The sequence below is a fragment of the Anopheles nili genome, chromosome 3 (assembly GCF_943737925.1).
Source record: "Anopheles nili chromosome 3, idAnoNiliSN_F5_01, whole genome shotgun sequence".
NCBI lineage: Eukaryota > Metazoa > Arthropoda > Insecta > Diptera > Culicidae > Anopheles > Anopheles nili.
The window spans coordinates 1252685-1273524 of NC_071292.1; the positions used below are offsets into that span (position 1 = coordinate 1252685).

Genomic DNA, 20840 nt, shown 5'->3' on the forward strand with positions numbered 1-20840 from the left:
ATCTTTCCATCTCAAAATAACGACTCTCGAAGGTGCCATGATTAGGTTGCAATAAATTTGAATATTTCTTTCATCGTGCGGCGTGTGTTATTCACATTTCCTCACAGTTTCCACGCAAAACATTTAGAGCTAATTGCTCTAACGGGCTTTCCTTCAAATCAATGGAGAAACAGATGCACGTCTCGTTGTTTAATTAGCAACGACCACAAAGCCAAATACTAACGCAACAATTCATCAGATTCGCCCAACGAAAGCCTCATTCCCATGGGCCGTTTTATGCATGACATTTTCCACCCAACATTAACCGCCTGAAGCATAAAAATCTGCGGTTCTGTCCGGTGGAGCAGCTCCATCATACCAGGGCCCGCGTACTAGGGCGGCATGACACGCAAGCAATCGGGCCCTTGTTCGCTCCCTAAACCCCCAAAAGCCATCGACTTCGGGCGCGCAGTCGCGCTGACCGGCATCCGAACGCCTGCTGTTGGCCACCTTGTGATTCATAACAAAACGAAGCGAAAGGCGAAGGATAACGCCAGCACGGCGTGCAGTCTAGCCTCGGTTTCGCGGCCACCCAACAACAGCCCTCTTTCCAGTCTGCGTCGAGAGTGTGTGCAACGTGGTCACTGTGTTCTGGGGGGGAGATCCTTTCTTCCCTGGTGCATTAGGGAACCCCCACGCGGGTTTTTACACCCGCCCAAGGACCGCTTCTAGCCGTCTTCATCACCGGAAGTGCCACCTGGGTGTAGGGGAGTGGGCATCGAGTGTCGGTTTCCGGACGCAAGGAGCCGCCCTATCGCTTCTCGTCCTTCACGGTGAGTGGATCCTTGCGAGAGCGAGCACGCGGGGATAAATCGCGAAACTTGGTGTGCTTCACAGACCGGAGAAAAGCCATCGACTGTCCACTTCGTGTCGAATGGGTTGGTGTTTGGTCGTTTTCCACCTTTTTCCGCAACAAAGAACGTGCGCCAGGCAGCCATTAGGTCGGACGCCTTGGGGGTGAAAAACAAACGAAACGGAACAATAAAAATCAATCAATCGGGCGTGATTGGTACGTGATTTTTTGCCCTGTACGTGAAAGCTGTCAACGAAGTCAACGTCACACCAGGCCAGTGAGAAGTGTTAAAGCGAACTTATGGTGCATTCGTGATTGCCCTTCGGAATCGATGGGGTTCAACCGGATAAAAGCCTTCAATCACCGTATCATGTAGTGCGATATCGTGCGTTCGCGGTTTGATAAGAAACCGATCAATAGTGACTCGGAAAGGGACGTTAAAGTCAATTGATTAATCGTGAGAGTTTTCCACCCTGCCGGAATTTCCACCGCCATCGATTAGCTCGTGGTAAGGTAATTTCGAAATTAGTTTAGCACTGTCCTCCCGGACGCCAACCGGGCCAACATGGATTTCGTATGTTCGATGAAATAAAACAACTCTGCACCGGAACTACGTGCATGGACAGAGAAATGAACAACACGTTGGTTGGGCGAATGGCGAACGAACGAAGGAAAACAGAGCACTGCAGCGAAAAACAGAAACGTTTCCCATAGGAAAGTGGCTAAGCTGCCGCACGGCAAACTACTATAATCTTTATCGATCGAATTTCGGCGTGTGTGTGGCCATACTCGAGGGCTGAGGAGGCAATCGTAGTTGCTTTTTTTGCTTTGTTTTGTTTTGCCTCAATAGCCTTTGGCGAAAGGCTGCTTCCCGCACTAAAGCAGTTACGTGAGCAGAGGCTTCTTGAATCGGGTGGTTTAGACATGAGCTGTTCAATAGTTCAAGCGTGTCCTAGAGGCCTTGCTTCCTTGAAGCCTAAGGCGGCTTCATGCAACGATGTACGCATGCAGTCGAAACGCTAAACGTTTACAAGGGACCTGTTTGTGGCCGAGAACCCTTCTTGTCGTGCGGCTAGCTAGAGCCTCAACATTACAACATCGCCTGTCGGCGGGTCATCGAAAGGATAACATGAAAATAGAACCCTAAAAACGACTCAAACTGTTGCCGAACCGTGCGAAGGAACCGTGTACATTCACTTGTTGTCCAAATCGCGTTTCGCGAGTGATGGGTAATTTTACTTTTCAAACCAATGCCACCCCCAACGAAGCATTTCTAATTATGTTGTCAATACCGCTGACGTGAAGAGTTTGAGAGTCGTTCGAGAAGCAAACACCGGCATTCTAAGAACGCACGGGCATGGCGGTGATGTTTTGGAAACAATTTCCCTTCAGCGAAGGACAAAAGATTCTCGCATGCCGCGAAAATGGAACCGTGTCGTGTTCGAGCTCATTAGCGAAGCAGTTCTATTTTCCTTTCGGCACGAATTACGAGCCCCTTTTTGATTCAGATTTACAGGTTGTGCGAAGGCACAAGCTAAGGCTTTGTGCAGATTCCCCAGTATGAAAGGCTGTTTTGCATGTTTCGGTCGCATGTAGCGAAATCGATCGCTTTCTATTCGCGCTATTCGGGGTATTCGTAACAGGATGACTCGATTTTCGTGCATTTTGAGCTCCGGATTTTGGGAGCTGGTCCCTAAATCGATCTTTTGAAGCCAGTTCCCCAAGGTATGAAGCATTGGAGATGCCATACACTTTCAAGCACTCTACAGTTAATCAACATCGGTTCGATCGTTTCACATCAGCCATCACTCAACGACGTCCTGCACTTCTATCGAGTTGATATTTGATACCATGGCGCCAAGATGCTTCGCAAAATTAACATATTCCAGCAAACGTCGGCACTGATGTACATCAAACAAATGCCCCACGAGGACGTGTGTGTTCAGTAAAGCGATCCTGCTCGTTTCGCGATTAACAGAACGTATGCGGTCGTCTTTTAACGCACATTGGCATCAGGCGAATTCTGGAAAAGCGTTGAAGTAAAAAGAAATCCATATCTTTCGTTCTCTTTTCCCACAGAACGGTCCTTCGATGGCGAATGTGTTCGAGTGCGTGGTAAGTGGCACTGGGAGTCGTTGGATGGTAGGCACCCTGATCCTGACGCATTTGATAGCGTACAATGAAGCCGGTGGGCCTGGTTCTATGATAGGCATGGGTCTGGCTGCCCTCTACGCCGCATTCGCCGGTAAGTAGCACCGGTTGAAGTGTACAACCAACAAACCAGAAAGCGCCTGTGTGCGTGTAAGGAGGCTCTTATCGTGTCCTTCCGTGCCTATTCCCAGGAGCCTGCAAATCTGGCGTCAAATCGCTGCAGATCTCCTACATCCGCACCACTCACCGGGTCGACTTCTTCTGCCTGTTCCTCGCCAAGTGGATGGACATATTGGCCCTGTTTTCCGCCTGTGCGGTTCTGGTGCGAACGCTAAGCTCTTCGCTCGACGCCATGACCGGTGGATTGGCGAGGATGTATATTTTAGGTAAGTGTCCTTGCGCCTGTCAAAATCATATCCACAGCGTGCGAACTGCCGGGCGGGGAAAGTTACCCAAGATAAATTGCCTCCAAGCCAAGTGAGCCGCTTTCCACGAGGGTGCCATTGAAAAGCTCGTGTGAGCCTCGATTTAATGCCATTTTAACAATGATTACGATGTAATGAAATTGCTGGTATGTTGCGAGAAGGCGGGCGGGAACACATTTTTCATTCTCCCACCCTTGACGTGTTGTTTCGCGGAGAAAATCTTGAAGATGAGATGAGTTATGAAAGCCGGAAAATTGTTTTATGATCTTCACGAGCACGAGCAATCTGGAAGCAAGCAACCGTTCCCTGGGAGGCATTGGCCACTGTTGCGGTCGAGTAGTTGTGCGTTTCCATGGAAACGAAAGCATACCAGCAAATATGACGGCTCGTAGCCTCGGAAAATTCCCTAGGTAAAAAAATGGCAGCGAACACTTGACACGAGTGAGGCAATTAATTGTGAAGAAGGAGCTTTCCTTCTTGTCACTTCCATTCTAATCAACAAGGGTCGAGTCCTTACCTTTTAAGACCGTCAAAAGCTCATTTGGAATCAGAGAGACAATTTTCAATTAACCCTTTTCTTGACCCCGTGTAGAGTGAGTAGGCAAAGCAGGAAAAGCTCTCGGCCAAAGTGTTACTTCAACATCTTTACTGCTATCCTTTTGATGGTGGTAACAAGGGTTTCAAAGCATGAGCATCATATATTCAATTTAAATGGTGCAGAAAGGATTGGTGATGATCTGTGAGTGGCGAAGAATTGAGACGTTTCTACAATAGACAATAGCGGTTCTCGTATTTTGTCGCCCTCAGGACGAAACTCACCAGCCAACGAGCCGTGGCCCGACGTCATCGGCGTCGTAGTCATCTTCATCGTCACCGGAATGTTCATGCTCGGACTGGAGAACACCAGAATCTTTGGCTTTCTCATGATGGCCGGAGTGCTGCTCGTCGGTTCGCTCGTTGTCATCATCACAAGCCTGCGGGGCAACCTGGCTCTGTTCCGCACCGAACCGATCCTTCCAAAGGGAGTAGTTGGGGTAAGCAAATCCCTTTCCTTCCCCCTCGATAGGTCTCTTTTTCCCAACCTCTCTACACACCCACCCAACTGCGCAATGCCTCAACGATAAATATTTTCTCAACCGAGCGGACCTTTTTCCGCACCGTGGCCGTTATCAGCTCGGGAAAGCTAATGAAGTTTTCGTTTCGCTGCCTCTTCCCACTCTAACTGACCTGTGGAAAAACGCTTGGGTTTGGTCTGTTACACCAACCTGCAGCTCCTCTCCGGGACGGCCCTGTCGACGTTCACTTACTCGAACGATTTACTAAACGGTAATTACATCAAACGTCTCCTGGGATTGGTCGTTATCCTGCTAGTTTTACTATCGAGCGAGCTAGTCGGTGCGTGCTTAACGATGCTGATAAAATTCAGGTTAGTACCGATTTCGATGTCTGCGCTCCGGTCGGGCGATAAATTTGTGGCACAGCAGATTGAGACGTGTTCGTGCCGTTGATTTCAATTAACCGTGAACGCCTCGTCATCTTGTCACTTCACTGACAGCTCCAGCCACGACTACGAGGCGGTTCCGATTCTCTCCATCCTGGAGCTGAAGGACTTTCACAAACTGATCCCGGCCGTTGCCTGTCTGCTCGTTCTCACCTGCTCCGGTGCGCTGCTGGAACTGTTCCCCGAAATGTACACTCAGATCGTGCAGTTGACTACGTCGGACTGGCGCATTTTAGCCAAACAGATTGGATACGAGAATCGGGACAGTGGTAGTCCAACGTTGACCATCTTCACCGGTGGCAGCTTGTGTGCCATGCTGGCCTTCGCTTGTCCGCTGGAGAACCTCACCTACATCCTGGCAGCTAGTAACATTCTGGCCACGCTTCTGAGGTCCTTTCACTTCCTTTATCTGCCTTTTCGGCCTCACTATCTGGAGCAACAAAGTAAGATCATGATGCAGAAATAACCTCTTCTCTGGGACTAGAGCCTAATCGAATGGTATCGTTGCAGATGAGTCCAGCCTCGCATACAGTCGTTTAAACACTGGCAAACCTACGACTACATCTAATGCTCCGGTGAACTCCAGTAACGGGTTGCGATCGAGCCGAAGAAGTCTCTGGTGCTTCAAGACACCTCGATTCTACGCCTCTACGACAGCTCTAGCACACCACGTGCTCTCGGGAAATCGTGGAACAGTGTCAACCTCGCACGGATTCAACCGGGAAGAACACGAACGTGAGTGGTTACTATTGGGTGAACCGTCCTCACCGAAGGGTCCACCACATACTCCACCGAACATCGAATCGACGGTTCTGTCAGATCAAATCTCAGACATCGAGTGCATCGCGCTGGCGAAACCAGAAAATATGGACAGTGAGGACAGCTCCACGGATATTGACGCCATCGTGGACGAGTACCGGCAGAAGGTGACTGTTTCGACGGCAGGCTACAGTTCGGTCGGTGACTCACTTAGACTCCCGACGGCGAACAGTTGGTACTTGGCGATCATTTTCATCGTACTAATCATGCTTGGGAGTGTCATCACCGCCACAGGGCTTATGCTGTGGGACACCATCATGATCATTGCGGGAGTGAACGGTATGTCGACGGGTCCACATCCTATGTATCACGTTCTAACCGCACTTTTTCGAATCCCCCAGTGGTGTTCATTCCCGCCACCATTCTGCTGCTCTTTCCGAGGTACGACCAAACGAACTCCTCATCAACACCCGCCATGATGACCTGTGTCGTTACTGTGCTGGCTTCGTTCATCCTCTTCTCGGCATCATTCGCCCAGTCATGGCCTGCTTTACTCCTGTGGTTTCTGGCAGGTAAGTGTCTCAGTAAGTGTCACTCATCACTTGCACTACTCCTTAAAGACTTCCGATTGTCCTCCACAGGTCTGTTTCTGTTCATTCGATGTGACACCTGGTGCTGCCTGTGTCTAGATCGGCCCAGCAGTGGCCAGACGACTCTCATCACCAGTGTATCCTCGTCCAAGGCAACATCGATTCGCGTTCCACGACCACCAAAGGGCACTATCATCCAAGCGCGCATCGCTGGCCACAGCTGACAGTCGGATTCCACGGACAGCGAACTCTTCGAGGACGAAGACACTGTCGAGGAGTGGACCGACTGATGGATCGACAGGCGCACTGCAAACTGTGGTGTGATCGTATGAGTCAAAGAAGGACATCGCCTGTGAAATCCGTGTTATGTCTCTTTCTATCTCTCTTTCTGTTTCTATCGAAGGATGTGATTCCAGCGTTTTTCTCGCACGTATCTATCTGGATGTGTGTGTATGTTTTGTGTAAGAAGTGTAATTTCCATCCATCCTGGTTCCTTGCCGTCCTTCGGTGAGAGGACCACAATTGTATGAATGTGATAAAACAACCAAATGAAATCAAAACCGGCGCCTCTCCGGCCATTACAGCTCGATAGATGGTAGCGTAGTTTTTCTCTTTGCAAGGAGTCTATTTATCGCATGGCTGTTTGAGAGCCCGTCAACAATAATATTGAGCATGTGCAAGATGTTGGTGGACCGTCAATTAATCTGTAAAACATAAAAAGAGCATAATAGCGTCACACATTGAATGGAAACAATCGGGCTATCGTTTTTGCTTGCGAAGCAGGTCATTTAATGCGTACGTTTTAGCGATAGCAAAGCTCCCAGAGAGACACGCGTTTTTATGGAATTTTGAGCCTAACTTGTGCGGCCTTCAACCAAATTAGATAGGTTTTACGTTTTAGTTCCGTTTTTGCGGCCCACTCCTAGTAGTCAGCAGCCTAAGGCCTGCCTAGAATAGGATAGCAAAGGATTAAACAGAGAGTATCACAGTGATATATTTTGCAGCCCGTAGCTTGGTGCAATGCATGTGCTAGTTTGCAAAGTTTTGAACCTTTTGACGAATGTATCAGAGCCTATAGCGTTTGTTAGACGAGCGAACGATGAAGCGACGAGAAAGTGTAGAAGCCAACCAGTCAAAGTACAGCGCAGTGATTGAAATTTACTATTATTCATTTTGTTAGATTCTGGAAGTGCGTTCACTTCCTCAACGGCAATATTAAAATGCTATATGCGAGTGGGTCAGAAGCACTATCGTTTCTTCACAAAATTGTAAAATACCTCTACAAATGTATATTCATTATTCATTGGATTGGTGTACTTCTGTACGAAAAAATAATTGAAATAAAGTGTTCCTTACCCTCTGAAATATGTTTTGCAGCTTAGCTGAATTTCTATTTCAAAGTTAACTTCAAGAAATTTCCAACGGCCACGTGTTTTACGAATGCGAAATTCAAGCCCACACGTGTCGCTGCATCCACTGACGTTTCATATGTCAACCAGTGCGTGTTGCTCTTTGTTGTGATTCGTATTGTTGATGAAAGTTGTAAACAAGTTAAAGCTATTCTGCTGATTAAATATAAATAAATATATATTACGTTGTCGAAAATAAATTGACTGATCTTCTGTGTAGCTATGTACCAAAAACAGGATTTACTTTTGCAATAAGTACCGTATTTGTAGTGATTGCATGGGTTAATCTAAATGCTAGAACAAAACTACGATGCCTGCATCATGTGTTATACTAGATTGTAATTTAAAGTACACGCACAGTGAAGATGTTTCGTTCCACAGGTAGGTTTTTCCACCTATCTACTCTCCAAACGATTGATCGTCATCCCACATTTTTCATTTTTATAGATTCCCGCTTAAAAATATGGAATTGCTCAAACAGTGGATACTGTTTACAGGCCGAGCGGAGAACTGGCGTCCAACCAAATGGAGTGCGATATGCAGCAGACACTTCGTCGCTAGTGACTTCAAGGACTGTCCATTCCGGAAAATACTGTTACCCTTTGCTATTCCTTCGGTGCGTACACTCGCCTCAAAAGTTCATGCTGGTGACCTAACTGAACCACTACCATATGAAACCGTCTGGTCCGAGGAAGAGCGTCCAATTGTACGCAATGAAGACTACCTTCCTATGACCTATGACTTCGATAATATATCGGCCAATGCAACGCTGTGTCCCATCGCTTCTTCGGATTGTGGTGAAGAAATTGGAGTTGACAGCGACTATATTCAGCTGGTAGAGATTACGTGTCGGATCTGCGGGGTGGTATTCAGCCGATCCGAGGATAATCTTCTCACTGACCTTGTGCAATCCTTAGACGTAGTGAGAAAATATCTTCCATTTGTAAATCTTGATCTACCAAATTTGCCTGGAAAAATTTGTCTGAACTGTTCGAAAGTCGTAAATGGGTTCTCCAAATTTAGTGATAACGTGCTTCGGGCACAATCTGATTTGGAACACCGATTTGCGTTACAAAGTGTTAGTACGTTGTCCAAACAATTACCAGTAGCTAGAAGCCACCCTGAAACGACATCTGCCAAATCCATGAACATCAAACAAGAACCGATCACAAGTATAAATATTAAGGAAGAAAAAATTGAATACGCTATCAATGGAGTTCGTCAAAAGGAATGCCTTGCCTCGGAAGCGGTTGAAGGAACCATGATTATTAAAAATCAGGCTTTTGGTACCGATCCAAACAGATTTTATTTATTCAAAAATATGGGTCAAGATCTCTCGAATAGATCGACATCCTCTCCATTGATGAAGCAACAAAATCGGGAATCCTCCAAAAATTGTGAAATACTCGAGATAGTCAATCTGTATCCCCCCATCGTTGACATTACTAGCACTACAGTAACAGAAGTGCAACCGTATGAGATCACGTTGCCATCGGTTACAACGACAAGTACATCCGAGCCGCTTCCATCTGTTTCGTCTTACAGCGCTAGTACGGAACAATTTGTGGGGAGTCTTAAAGTAGAAAACACAACCGAGCTAGAAACAGATCTAGACCAAGAATATTATCTCCCTGACAAACTCGTTTATCTGAATACGCTCGAAGAGCACAGCTACACCAAGCTACCAATACAAGCGGATGACAATAAGGACGAAATTTTTCACAATATGATTGTCGTCACCGAGCAAAGGATTGAAACTACGAACGTACCTGCAGCGAAGAAGGACCAATCGACCTCGAAAAAGAAAAAAACACGTTGGACGTGTTCGTGCTGCGATATAACGTTTCATCGGCAGCGTCGTCTATTGGCCCATCGAGAGCTAGAATGTCCCGGACGCCGAAAATTGTCCACTGGCTGTCGGTTTTGTCCACAAAAATTTCCATCTTGGCAAAGGCTACGAGCTCATGTGTGTTTCTGTCTGAAACGGGCCATGAAACGTAAACGATTTGAACTGAAAGCAGTTTTAGAAAAGCTAAGGCAACATGGTGCAATATCTGGTAGTGAATGTACGCCGAATCAAGAGGAGGTTGTTATTACTAAGTACCCATGTTCCATGTGTGACCGGACGTATTCAAATGCATCAAATTTACGTCGTCATTTAAACTCCCACCGACCACAAGATCAATGGAATCACAAGTGCGGTGTTTGTTTTAAAATCTTCGACAAATTGTACGATTTAAAGAAGCACATACAGATCTCTCCCTGTTCCAACGGGGGTAACACCGCCATCATGGAGGACGGTCGCGTAGAGGGTCCTTCCCAGGATCAAAATCATGCTGAATGCAGTGACGGCTCTGATACGGTTATAACGTCATCCCCCAATACCGTCGCAGAACGATTGCTGTACGTGTGCTCGACCTGTTACAAGGTGTTCCAGTCGTACAACAGCTTGAAGGTGCATGAACCGATCCACACCGGATTGAAGGCGTACATCTGCGAAACGTGCGGGAAGCGTTTCTCCGGCCGATCCAACCTGTGGCAGCATCGTCTGACGCACTCGGAACTACGCCAGTACGGGTGCATGCTATGTTCAAAAGTATTTAAGCGAAAAGGAGGCCTTAGCCAGCACGTGCGATCTATCCACATGAAGATTAAACCGTACCAGTGCACCACATGTAGCCACGAATACGCCCTGAAGGCCGATATGACCCGCTGTCGGCACTCACGTCTGTACGATTCGACGACCCCTGCATGTTAGTCAACATGAAGGAGGTTCGCTCTTGTGCCACGAGAAGAATAAACCAATGAAACATGTTACAAAATCAACACATGCGTTTGAATGCAATTTTCGGATATTTATGGAAAGAAATTCCCTGAACTACCTTTTAACTTTGCTCTTGCTCAAGAATTATTTATTAACAGGTTAAACATTTAAAACACGCCTGTAATACGTTCTCGTGCGTACTATTTCGCAAACCTAGAACCAACATTCTGCCACACAATTTCCACAAATTCTCCTTATTATCAAAAATATATCATTCATCTGAGATTGGTTCACGACCGCGCAACATCTGTATGAGTCCTTCCTAGTTGCAGCTTGCAATAGCTATATGTAGAATCTGTCTTCTAGTAGTTTCATTCGAGCTACTCGCTATCTCTACTATTCTAGGTTGCCACTCGAGGTGAGTCAAGCGAGAACATCGCGAACAATTTCAAATCCTCTCGTAATCAGTTTGGTTTATGGTCCTTCTTTTAACATCCTGCCTCGGTTGAGCTGCAATAGCTTGTTCACATTCACTAACGTTCTCTCTAATGTTCTAATTTCATTCAGGATCTCTATGGGACATTTATGGAAAGCATATATCTGCATATTTAGGTAAGCAGAAGAAGTGCTTGTGATTAAAAATGTGACTCTTAAACTCCAGAAATATGACACTGTGATGTTGGCGGTAATCTAAATCTAAAACAGACTACCAGCGGTGAAAACACACACTCTACTGTGTTGGTGCGGGTAGCTATAGTTAAAGCAATACCTTTGTCAGATGCTATCAGAAGCTTCCTATAACATTCACCCCTAAAATGATACTGCAGGATGCTCGTAAGCTAATCCTTGTCTTCGATAAACTATATTCCTTTATACAACTCTTTAAAACATCAAATGGATTAAATGGATCAGCTTTTCGAGCGAATCGGTGCAGATTACTGGAACACAGCTGCCCGTTGCTGGAACTGCTGCCGTCGCAGAATGCGTTCCTCCTCCATGCGACGTCGTTCTTCCTGTTCCTGTCGAATTTCATCATGGAATTTGTTCGTCCGCAACTGCTGCTCGATCTTTGCCTCGAAAAACGTCTTCGCACCTTCGACACCGACTTCATCCACGTTGATCTCCGTCAGACGCGCCAGTTGTCCGAGTCCGGAATCGGAAATGAGCTCCCCCGCACGTGCTTTCCTGTTGATAAAAAACGTGTTTGGGGGCGAATTGATTACAGAAGCTCGTCTGCAACGGTTTACACGTGGCGCCACTTACCGGTAGATCAACAGAAACTCGCGGAAGGAAATTTTTCCATCTTTGTCCTCGTCCACTTCTGCGATCATGCCCTTAAGGCCGAGGTGCGTCTGTGGAGCACCCAGCTTCTCCATCATGATCTTCAGCTCAGCCAAATCGAGATATCCGTCGTTGCCAACATCGTACCTGGTGGCGTATTCAATGGAGCGATAAAAAATGAGGTTAGCTCTTGATGTCTCGTTTGAAACAATCCTTTATAATTTGAATCCCAACGGTCATTCGATGAACAACGTTCCGACTAACGACGACTATCGTTCAATGTAATGCATAAACCGTCGATGACAGCGAGTTTGGAATATTAATTTCAACCGTTGGCCCCAAATGGGCACACCTCGAGTACAGTAACACAATGTACATTGTGACAGAATGTTAGCCTCTGGTTTTGTTTCTTACTCCCCTACGGATTCCTGCTCGAACTCATGTTGTTTATTATTTTACATGCAACCCCTTGTTCAGTGTGCTCTAATCAACCGTGAAACGGCCGCGGAATGGCGCTCATATCGCAAGTTTGCGTGCGTCTCGGTGCGGTTGTTTATTGCGCATATGGAAAACAAGTCCACACTACTAACGACGGACGCTGGTGTCACCATTCAGTTAAGATGATGAGTGAATGGGTCATAAATCGGTGGCATTTACCTGAGCTTTTATCGCCTCTTCGTGATGAGTCAGGACTCGCCAGTAGAACAAGTATGTCTCGCGTAAGGCACCTTGACGCAAGGCCACGGAAAGCGAGAGACTATGTGTCACTCACTCGATACTTCGTAACCTGTTATGGGACGTATGAATGCGCGTTGCGGTGAAATCCCTAGCAAACAAGCACACGCGCCAAGAATTCCCTCATTCGAGCAGATTGATATCGCGGGAAAAGTCAACGTTCGACTTCGGAAACCTGTTTCATTTCGGTCGGAGTTGTCGCCAGTTGTCGCGATCGAAATCACAATTGGGCGGTGTACAATCGCCACGGAGACCTTGGACTGATTTCAAACGGACTTTTCAAGCCCTGCCGCCTTGTTGGTTTTGGGCGCTATCGAACTCTCCAACATCAGACAACCAAAAGGTCTATGCATCGGCGAGTCGTTTGTCATTCGCTGGTCACAGCCCTTAGCGGAACTGCGGCTGAACAACTTCCTGAGCTGCTCATGTACACCCGCATCGTTCTCCGCTTGGCATCAACCAGGGACAGCTACCAAGCGCAGTTCCTCCTTCACGGTTGGTCACTTCAGCGACATGTACGCGGGAATGCGACCCATACTGAGCTTCAAGCCGTCCATTGATCATGTGACCGAATCGGAAGGAGCCTGGCCTCGATAGGGTAGCTTAAACTGCGCCGATTTAGAGTAGCGTGCACGATCGGGCGAGTTTTCTTGACTTTACAGCGATGCTTTATAGTTGGGAATTCTTTACGAACTGGGATTCCGAGGGCTTCTAGGGCCGTTGAAATGTCTCCCAAGCGCTTAAGGCAGATAATGGCAAATTTCTGAACGAGTTTATCTTCTAAAAGAGTGAAGGGGCTCTGGTAATGGTTCTCCATGAAAATGAACCACTAATTTGGCCCCTTTCGACCCCCAAATCGATTGATGATCGATTGGATGCGCCAACGTCGCCATCGTTTCATCCAAAAGCCACTTCGAACTCCAACGGGTCCAATTTAACGGTCACATAAGGCACGTTCCCACTATGCGGTAAAAGCGTTGCTAAACGCTTATGTGATCCGCTTCCGATCGAACGACCGATCAAAAGTCACACACTTCCCTACGGTAGGGAACGGAAAATGGCAATTCCAATTTGAAACCGAATTCCGACCTCCCCCCGAGGTTCGTACAGCTGCAGCTCTACCATTGTTGGGGTGATGAGTCGACCCACCACGGGCTAGCCCTCGTGTCTCGTGTGCAACTTTCACACAGTGATGACGGCGCAGAGCACGCACGCAAATCTTGACTTCATAACACTAACGACGACTATGTTTACTCCCCAGCGAAGGGGCTTGGGAATTTCAATTTGGAAACTGATCGATGCATCGATCCGAAGCCCTCTGTGGTCGGTGAAAGGGAGAGATGGGTGAGCGGAAATAGGCATGACATTAATACTAAATAACCCCTAACGGCGTAGCGGGGATGGTCGCGTTGGTATTCCCTAAAAATCTCACCATCGCGCACTAATCGCCTGACCTGACACGTAGTAGCGTCCGTTTGGGGTTTGCGATTCGTCCAGTTGGTTTCATAATTGGTATGCCGTATGGCAAAGGAGTCCTCCAGCAGACTTCAGTTGATGATCGATCGGTCGATTACCGACCGGTTGGGGCGTCGTTTGGGACGACGATTGAATAATTGTCCCCGAAGCGGTCTTCCGGAAGGGTAACAAATAGGGTGATCAATTTGAATATTGCCTTGCAGTTTCTGGCCGTCAGAAAAAGCACTCCCTTGTGTGTCGTAGAAATACGTGCGTATCGAGACAGACAGACGGCAACGTTGTAGTCACGAGACTTAGGCCGTTCGAGAAGCATTATGTACAGGAAGAAACCAACGACAAAACGGCCACTGCATTGCAGTGCAACCGTGGTGAAGCTTGTACGTGCTGCACCATGCGAAGAACATGCATATCTAATCATGAACCGACGCGGTTAAACTTACGCTGACCCAAAGCGACCCTTCTTGGAGGGTTGATAGACCAGTGCTCGTGTATACCCGACGACAGGAAACAGCCTAAACCACCATTTGTTCAAACAAGCGACAAGCGACCCAAAACGGAACCGGATCCCACGCCCAATGAAGCCAATGGAACCGTCCGTTCCGGAGAAAGGAACGCCACGATGTTGAGCCCTTGCATTAAATGGCGGATCAAAATGGCGAGCATGTTCCTGCGAGTCGATCAGCAACACCCGCGCGCGTGTTACGATCAGAGAGTGGTCCGCTTTTTCGTTTTCTGGCGTTACACAATGTGCAAATCTCCATGCTCTATGCTGCGGAGGGATCGTGTGCCGACTAGCAAGCACGATGCGACACAACAAACACCCTGGTGCCTGATGCTGATTGACTGGCACAACCGGTTCGTGGAAGTGTTATCCATTCTCGCGTCTCGACCTGCAAAGTTACGGACATACGGAAGCGATCGGTGGGGGCCGGTTTCAGCCTGTTACGCCACACCAGAACCGCCAAATATAACGTCCAGTGTGCGCGTGTTCAAATGTCGAATGAGCCGTTTTTTAACGGCTCTCGAGCGATCGAGGATCCAGGATAGCATTGGACGCACCAATGGGGGTGAGTTGGATGAGATGAACCATACGAGGTTGACTCACGCAATCGGGGGGTTGAGTTGCGACAATGAAATAATAGCGGCTCAACAACGACGGAAACATCGCCGGCAGTTGGAACGAGTTGATTATTTTATGATTTTATCGCTCCATACCCATAATTCGCAAGCTGGCCACGAGCTCTAGACGAGACAAAGGCACACGACGTGGCTCGTTTTCATGCAGAAACCCCATCCTTGAGGACTGCTGGGCGCCAGGAGGGTGATTTCCATCGACCACCGCCTTTACGACCGACTCCTCTGTCGATTTGCGTTTCCTTCTGTTCGCCACAGTCCGATGATTCAACGCCAAGTTCCTCGTTTCGCCCGACAATTACGCTGTTTTCGCCCTTATTGGCGTACTTGCATCACAAACAGATCCTTCCCTATAGCATGATACAGTAGGCAAGCAAGAGTCACCAGCAATTGGCTGCCTTGGCGTTTGATAACAACTCTAGCAAAGGGTTATGGTCCGCCAGTTGCGGTTGTTTGGCAATTTAAACGGCTCTACTACTACCGATTTGAATATCGCGCTTCCTTTTGCCGCTTGCAATCGAGCTACTACTGTAGCGCGGGTATGACTCACGTATGCAAACGAATGCGAATGTTTATTTCACATCCCATTCCTACTGCGTTCAGTAAACAAAAAAAGCTTACGTGTTGATTGAGAAGCAGTCATAGAAACGATACGACGTATCGCAAGAAACCGGCTGACTAACGGTTACTTCTTAGTAACCACACCAGAACGGAGCTAATGAACCTTTGATCATTTCTCCAGCCAACCTTATCGATCTTCTCCCGTGTGTTGAATAACGTATCTCATCGTTGAATTGTTAAAATTTGTCTCCTACCGTGCTTGGTTCAGTCTGAAAACCCCCAAGCCTCGTGAAATCGTCATTAGGCACCGATGGCGTGCTTCGTTGGCGTCCCATGCGAGCTAAGGGATACCGCCCTAATGCTCCTAACGTCTTAGCTCAGCGAGCACAAGATGGGAAAACCGTTGCAGCATCTTATATGGCCCCGTATTTGGAGTAATCACTCGTCGGTTGAGTCTTCTGCCCCCCGTTTGGATGCGCTTTAACCAAAGAAAGGCACCATCCTACATGCGGACACCGAAATTAATAGCCCATCAGCCCTCTGGTGAGCTACCTCCCTTGGGTTTCTTCAATTTTGGCGCCCTCACGGTTCGGTGCGATTTCACTTTCATGCGAGTGCATGCGTCCGACCACCCCGAAAATGGGAAATTATGTTGTCCGAGGGAACGGATGCGCCGGCGTGATTTATCCCACACATTTTCTCATCTCTTTTTACTCGTAACGCGTAATGGTCAGCAGCAGTAATACAACCTGCTAGTACCACACACTACCACAGCTAGTTGACCTGCTAATGCACACATAAATTGCCGCTCGGCCGGTGGAGTGGTTTTACTTTTCTTTCTCTCCCTTTTCACCGTCTGACCTTCTAGGATGGAAAATTTCTCTTCCTTAGCACTACAATCCAGTGTGTGTGTGTGTGTGTGTGTGTGGGGTGGAAATCGATAGTAAACTAAACCACTGCACTTCGCCCCCTCCCGACCTACATACGGGGCGTGTAAGCTCTTTTGTTTGTGTGTGGAATCGAAGATCATTAGATTCGCTTTGCTCGGAGCACGCGCCAAGGGAAAATCCACGCCACCACTCAGTAACAGTATACTCCCAGGAAGGCAGGCATTAAACCGCAAGTGTTTGGCACCACCCGAAGCTGATTGGTTTGCATCGGGGAGTAGCTAAGCACCCGGTAGACCTGGTGCATCTTATGCAACGGCCCAGTCACGGCCAATAACGTTCGAAGTCGCGACCCAGACCGGGAATCGAACACCCGTCAAGAATCGCTCCGTTCCGGACGCGCAACTGAATTTTCAATTCGATTAGAGCTTAGCCGCACGTTTGTCCCGCAAGGTGTGGCAGTTGTGTGGCTTCCAACCGAGGTTTAGTCCCCAAGGACACAGCTGGTCCTAAAGTTGGATATCCACCTGTTGAAATTGAGCCCAAATCTCTGTCCCAGCGAACACCTATGCGTGATTACCGTTTCACGTTTTCGCGCGTACTTCCTTGGAGGTGGAGCTCGAATGGAAGATGGCAAGCTGCAGTCAGGTCACATCATTTGATCCCACTCATCGAGGGTGCTTGGAAGCACATCCATGATATCCGAGGGGGTTGCTTGCGGTTTGCGTTTGCGCAATGCGTGTGTATGCCTTGAAGGGCTACATTCTACGGCAGTGCGATGGCTCTGCACAATGCGCAATCAGTTAGTTAATCGATTGCGTCTCAAATGACGGGAAGACAACACCCGACACGCGGACTGCATCGAACAAACACCCCGCAGTGGTTACGCATCGAAGAATCACGTATCACGGCGTTCCGTATCAAACCGGCCAAACTTCAAGTACGTGCCCTAGATATTGGGCGCCCTGCATTGGCTTTCGAGTGCAGGGAGGCCTGGTTTGTTGCAATTCAAGCGCGAAATACGTTACACTTCAAACTTTGACGCAGGGCCACGCACTACCGGTGTATTGCCCAAGCCCCCATCTCTGCAGAGTTCCATCGCATGTTGTAATGTTGGTCAAGGAGTTCTGATGGTGGGCGCGTTTCCTAAAAAGGGCATATCTCTGTATCGTCAGAACAGTCGCAACCGGTGGGCACGGTTCTTTTCGCTAGAGTTCATCGTTTTTTTTAAATCGGCGTTACGCCACACGCCCTAGGGCGTGAACCCTTAGCATTTCCGAATACACAATTGTCAAAGCCACATTGGAATGCAGCTGCCTGTGATTGCTCTTCGCTAGCTCATGTAACACAATGAAACGCATTGTGCGTGAGTTTGTAAGACATGTCAACTAACGTGGCGTGAGATAACTTCTGCGCTTATCGTACAACGGTCCATCTCGTCTCCTATCTCGAGGTTGGTTCTTTTTAAGTGCAAACAATTTGTTCGGAACAAAACAAACTTCTCATCAACGCGTCGTTGCTTTATTAGCATCCAGCTGAAAATGACAACCAAGCGTACCGGAGTGTGTGAGATGAAGTAAAAATACTTCCACCTCAAACTGAGCCAAAGGCCCCCTGCCTAACGAAGCCCAGCTCCGATCGTTTCGGTGTCACACGGTTTCCCCAAAACGAAATGATAGAACCTCCGTTTACTCTCTGATAGTTAAACCATCTCGAACTACCGTTCGGTCATTAATTCTCCGGTGCGAGAACTGTTTTCGGAAGGCAAAATGGAACGGTTCAGTCGGTTGGTTTGGGGTAGTTTCATCCCCAAACGTGCGTTGTTTAGTGAGCACTCAGAATAGACCCCTACTCAGGTGGCTGGGGATTTAGCTGAAGGTCAGAAATTGGCCCTGGAACAGACGGCACACCCGCTCTCTACCACAGATCGTAAATGGAGTGAATTGTCACCAACAGACAGTGGGGTCAGGTTTCACCGGAACCATCGATCAACGTGGCACGTGGAGAAGGGCATCATGAAGGGAAGACAGCAGCTTCCGCGGCTCTCGATCTCGTGGTCATGGCGTTTAATCACCGTCAATCGAGCGTTACGAGTTGATCATGCGACGCGAGCGCGAGGTGTTGAAATTAAACGCTCCAGCCCTCTGGCGAGGCAGCACGATCACTAGGTTATCATGTGCGTGGAGAAAACAATTAGCTACGAAGCGGAAAAATCTGGTAATGGAGACATTTTCCACAGTTAGAGAGACCTTTAAAGTTAGTTCTGAATCCCAAACCGTTAAATTTGCCTTTGCAAGAGCTGCCTTTTTCGGTGAAATTATGTAACTAAGCATGATTTTCCGCAGCAATCCATTTCTCTGCATGCCCTTCTGCGTTCAAGGACAAGCCTTCGGTAAGCAGCTCCACAGCTACAGCATCTGCATCGCTTACACGAGGAGATCGAGAAAATGTGGGCTATTTTTCACATGACATTGTTCACTGCACATTGTGACTGGCGTCTCCTACGCAGCTCTCGCGGGTGGGATTGCCTCATTGTGCGTTAGTGCATGTCGTTAACCTTTTGCAATCGATGCGCACAACGTGAAAGAGAGATTCGTATGCAGATGTATGCAAACTTTATTAGGTTGACGTTGTGGAAAACAAGAGGCATGGAATAAAACGTCCGTTACGATGGACGACACATGGAGTGGCAGTGCAAAAAAAAAAGGGGCAGAATAATCCACGGTTTTGTCCTCCAGCACTCGACGTGTCACGAGTCATCGGGAAGATAGGGGCTTTGAACTGCGACATCATGCATCGATCTCCCTGCTGAACGTTGAATCGAGCTGATTATGGAAGACCGTGAGGCAAATCAGTAAATAACACCAAGCGTGCCCTCGGCACCAGCGAAACGGAAACGAAAACAATAATCACACGTCTCATGATCCCTGGACTGGGCTCTAGCGTGCGTGTACGTAGGATCCGCATCCGGTGTTCAACGGTTTTGCGCCCACGCTTTGTACGCCTTTCGGTTGCAGTTTCTCTGCAGTTCTCCGGAGCCAAGCCAAAAGAGCCTCGAGAGCGATGCATCACCCCAAAAGTGCATCACCCATCTCGGTGTGCTCTCAGTGTTTTGCGCCTTCGATTGCTAAAGGAATTCACCGATTGTACACAATACTACGGAGCCATCGAGCGTATCCTTTTGAGCCCAAATCCAAGTTCTCTCTTGCTCTCGGACTCAGAGCCTCAAACCAGTTCTGCGTGGAGGCTCGCGTGCTCTAATCTCCTGCCACGGGACTCGCCGCCATTGCCGAGACGAGAGAGGATAACAGGCGACCATGGGACCAACATTGCTCGGTCGCACAGATGACCTCCACATCTGGCATGGGCCATGAACCTTTCCGGCCATGCCTCTCTTTCTGTTCCCATTGGTGCTCTCTCGCCCACACCCACGTGACAGCACCGTACTCACTTGCTGAAGGTGGCTTGGTAGTCCTTGATTTCCTTCCGCGAGAACTCGTGAAACTCGGTGTAAATGTTGACCACTTTAAACGTGGGCTTCACCGCCTGTCCGTTGTCGAGTGCATCGTTGATCTGCTGGCGGCGGTTCAGAATGGACGATAGCTCTGCATCGGCAGACATGTCGAACGTTTACGGCGTGCTAGGATAACACAAAAAACACACACCCGCACGTACTACGCCGCGGAGAAGAAACGACACCGTGCTCGAGTTCGCGCTCCGTGCAGATCAATAGCAAAGTCCTCAAGGACTTCGACGCCGTTAAAGCCTCTCGGAGCTGATGTCTCAACGGACGGTTATGTTTGAAAAAAAAATACGCTCACACACAGACACGATGCGCTGGAACGTTTGGTAGCAGGTGTTTTAGTTCCTTCACAGTCGAGTGAAATTAACAGAACGGGAAGGTTTACAAACACGCGACGAAGAAATACCTGAGTTTTGCACTTAATTGACGACACAGTATTACAGGATTACGTTACAGAGTATTTCAAAAAGCTAACGAAGCGCAGCTGCTACGCACGTCCGTTCACATCAACGTTTACAACTCGTTAAAACCTCCACGCCGTTTGAAAACCCGTGGTCGTCCATTTCTGGTCGCTTCGTGCCTGGCAATCCATTGGATCAGGGGCGTCGAACTTACTGGAGAAAGCCATGGATCAGTTATGTTTAAACTTTTTTTCATGAAAGAACTTAGAAATGTGTAGTAATGAGTTTCTTTTCATAGACAAATTTAGTTTTGAATCCAAATAATGTAATTGATTTTGCCTTTATTTTTAAATGTATATGTGTCTACCTAGCTGAGTCACCTACTGTACATGCGTGCCGAAGTCCAACGAA

General features: G+C 48.0%; 3 protein-coding genes across 3 annotated transcripts; 2 read left to right on the forward strand and 1 right to left on the reverse strand.

Annotated features, from left to right (window-relative positions):
- Positions 1-2923: 2923 nt before the first annotated feature.
- LOC128726187 (uncharacterized) lies at positions 2924-6482 on the forward strand. The gene is made up of 8 exons (XM_053819980.1): positions 2924-3077; positions 3175-3369; positions 4216-4442; positions 4680-4834; positions 4964-5352; positions 5420-6007; positions 6070-6240; positions 6310-6482. Exons 1-8 carry the CDS (start codon positions 2924-2926, stop codon positions 6480-6482), a joined length of 2052 nt encoding a protein of 683 aa, XP_053675955.1.
- A 1495-nt stretch (positions 6483-7977) lies between these two features.
- LOC128727698 (zinc finger protein 583-like) lies at positions 7978-10425 on the forward strand. Its single transcript, XM_053821637.1, has 2 exons — positions 7978-8048; positions 8115-10425. The coding sequence occupies exons 1-2, from the start codon at positions 7978-7980 to the stop codon at positions 10423-10425; spliced, it is 2382 nt and encodes a 793-aa protein (XP_053677612.1).
- Positions 10426-10556: 131 nt separating this feature from the next.
- On the reverse strand, positions 10557-20533 carry LOC128722785 (EF-hand domain-containing protein D2 homolog). Its single transcript, XM_053816465.1, has 3 exons — positions 19957-20533; positions 11695-11859; positions 10557-11616 (listed from the first exon to the last, which is right to left on the reverse strand). The coding sequence occupies exons 1-3, from the start codon at positions 20124-20126 to the stop codon at positions 11367-11369; spliced, it is 585 nt and encodes a 194-aa protein (XP_053672440.1). The 5' UTR covers positions 20127-20533; the 3' UTR covers positions 10557-11366.
- Positions 20534-20840: the final 307 nt, after the last annotated feature.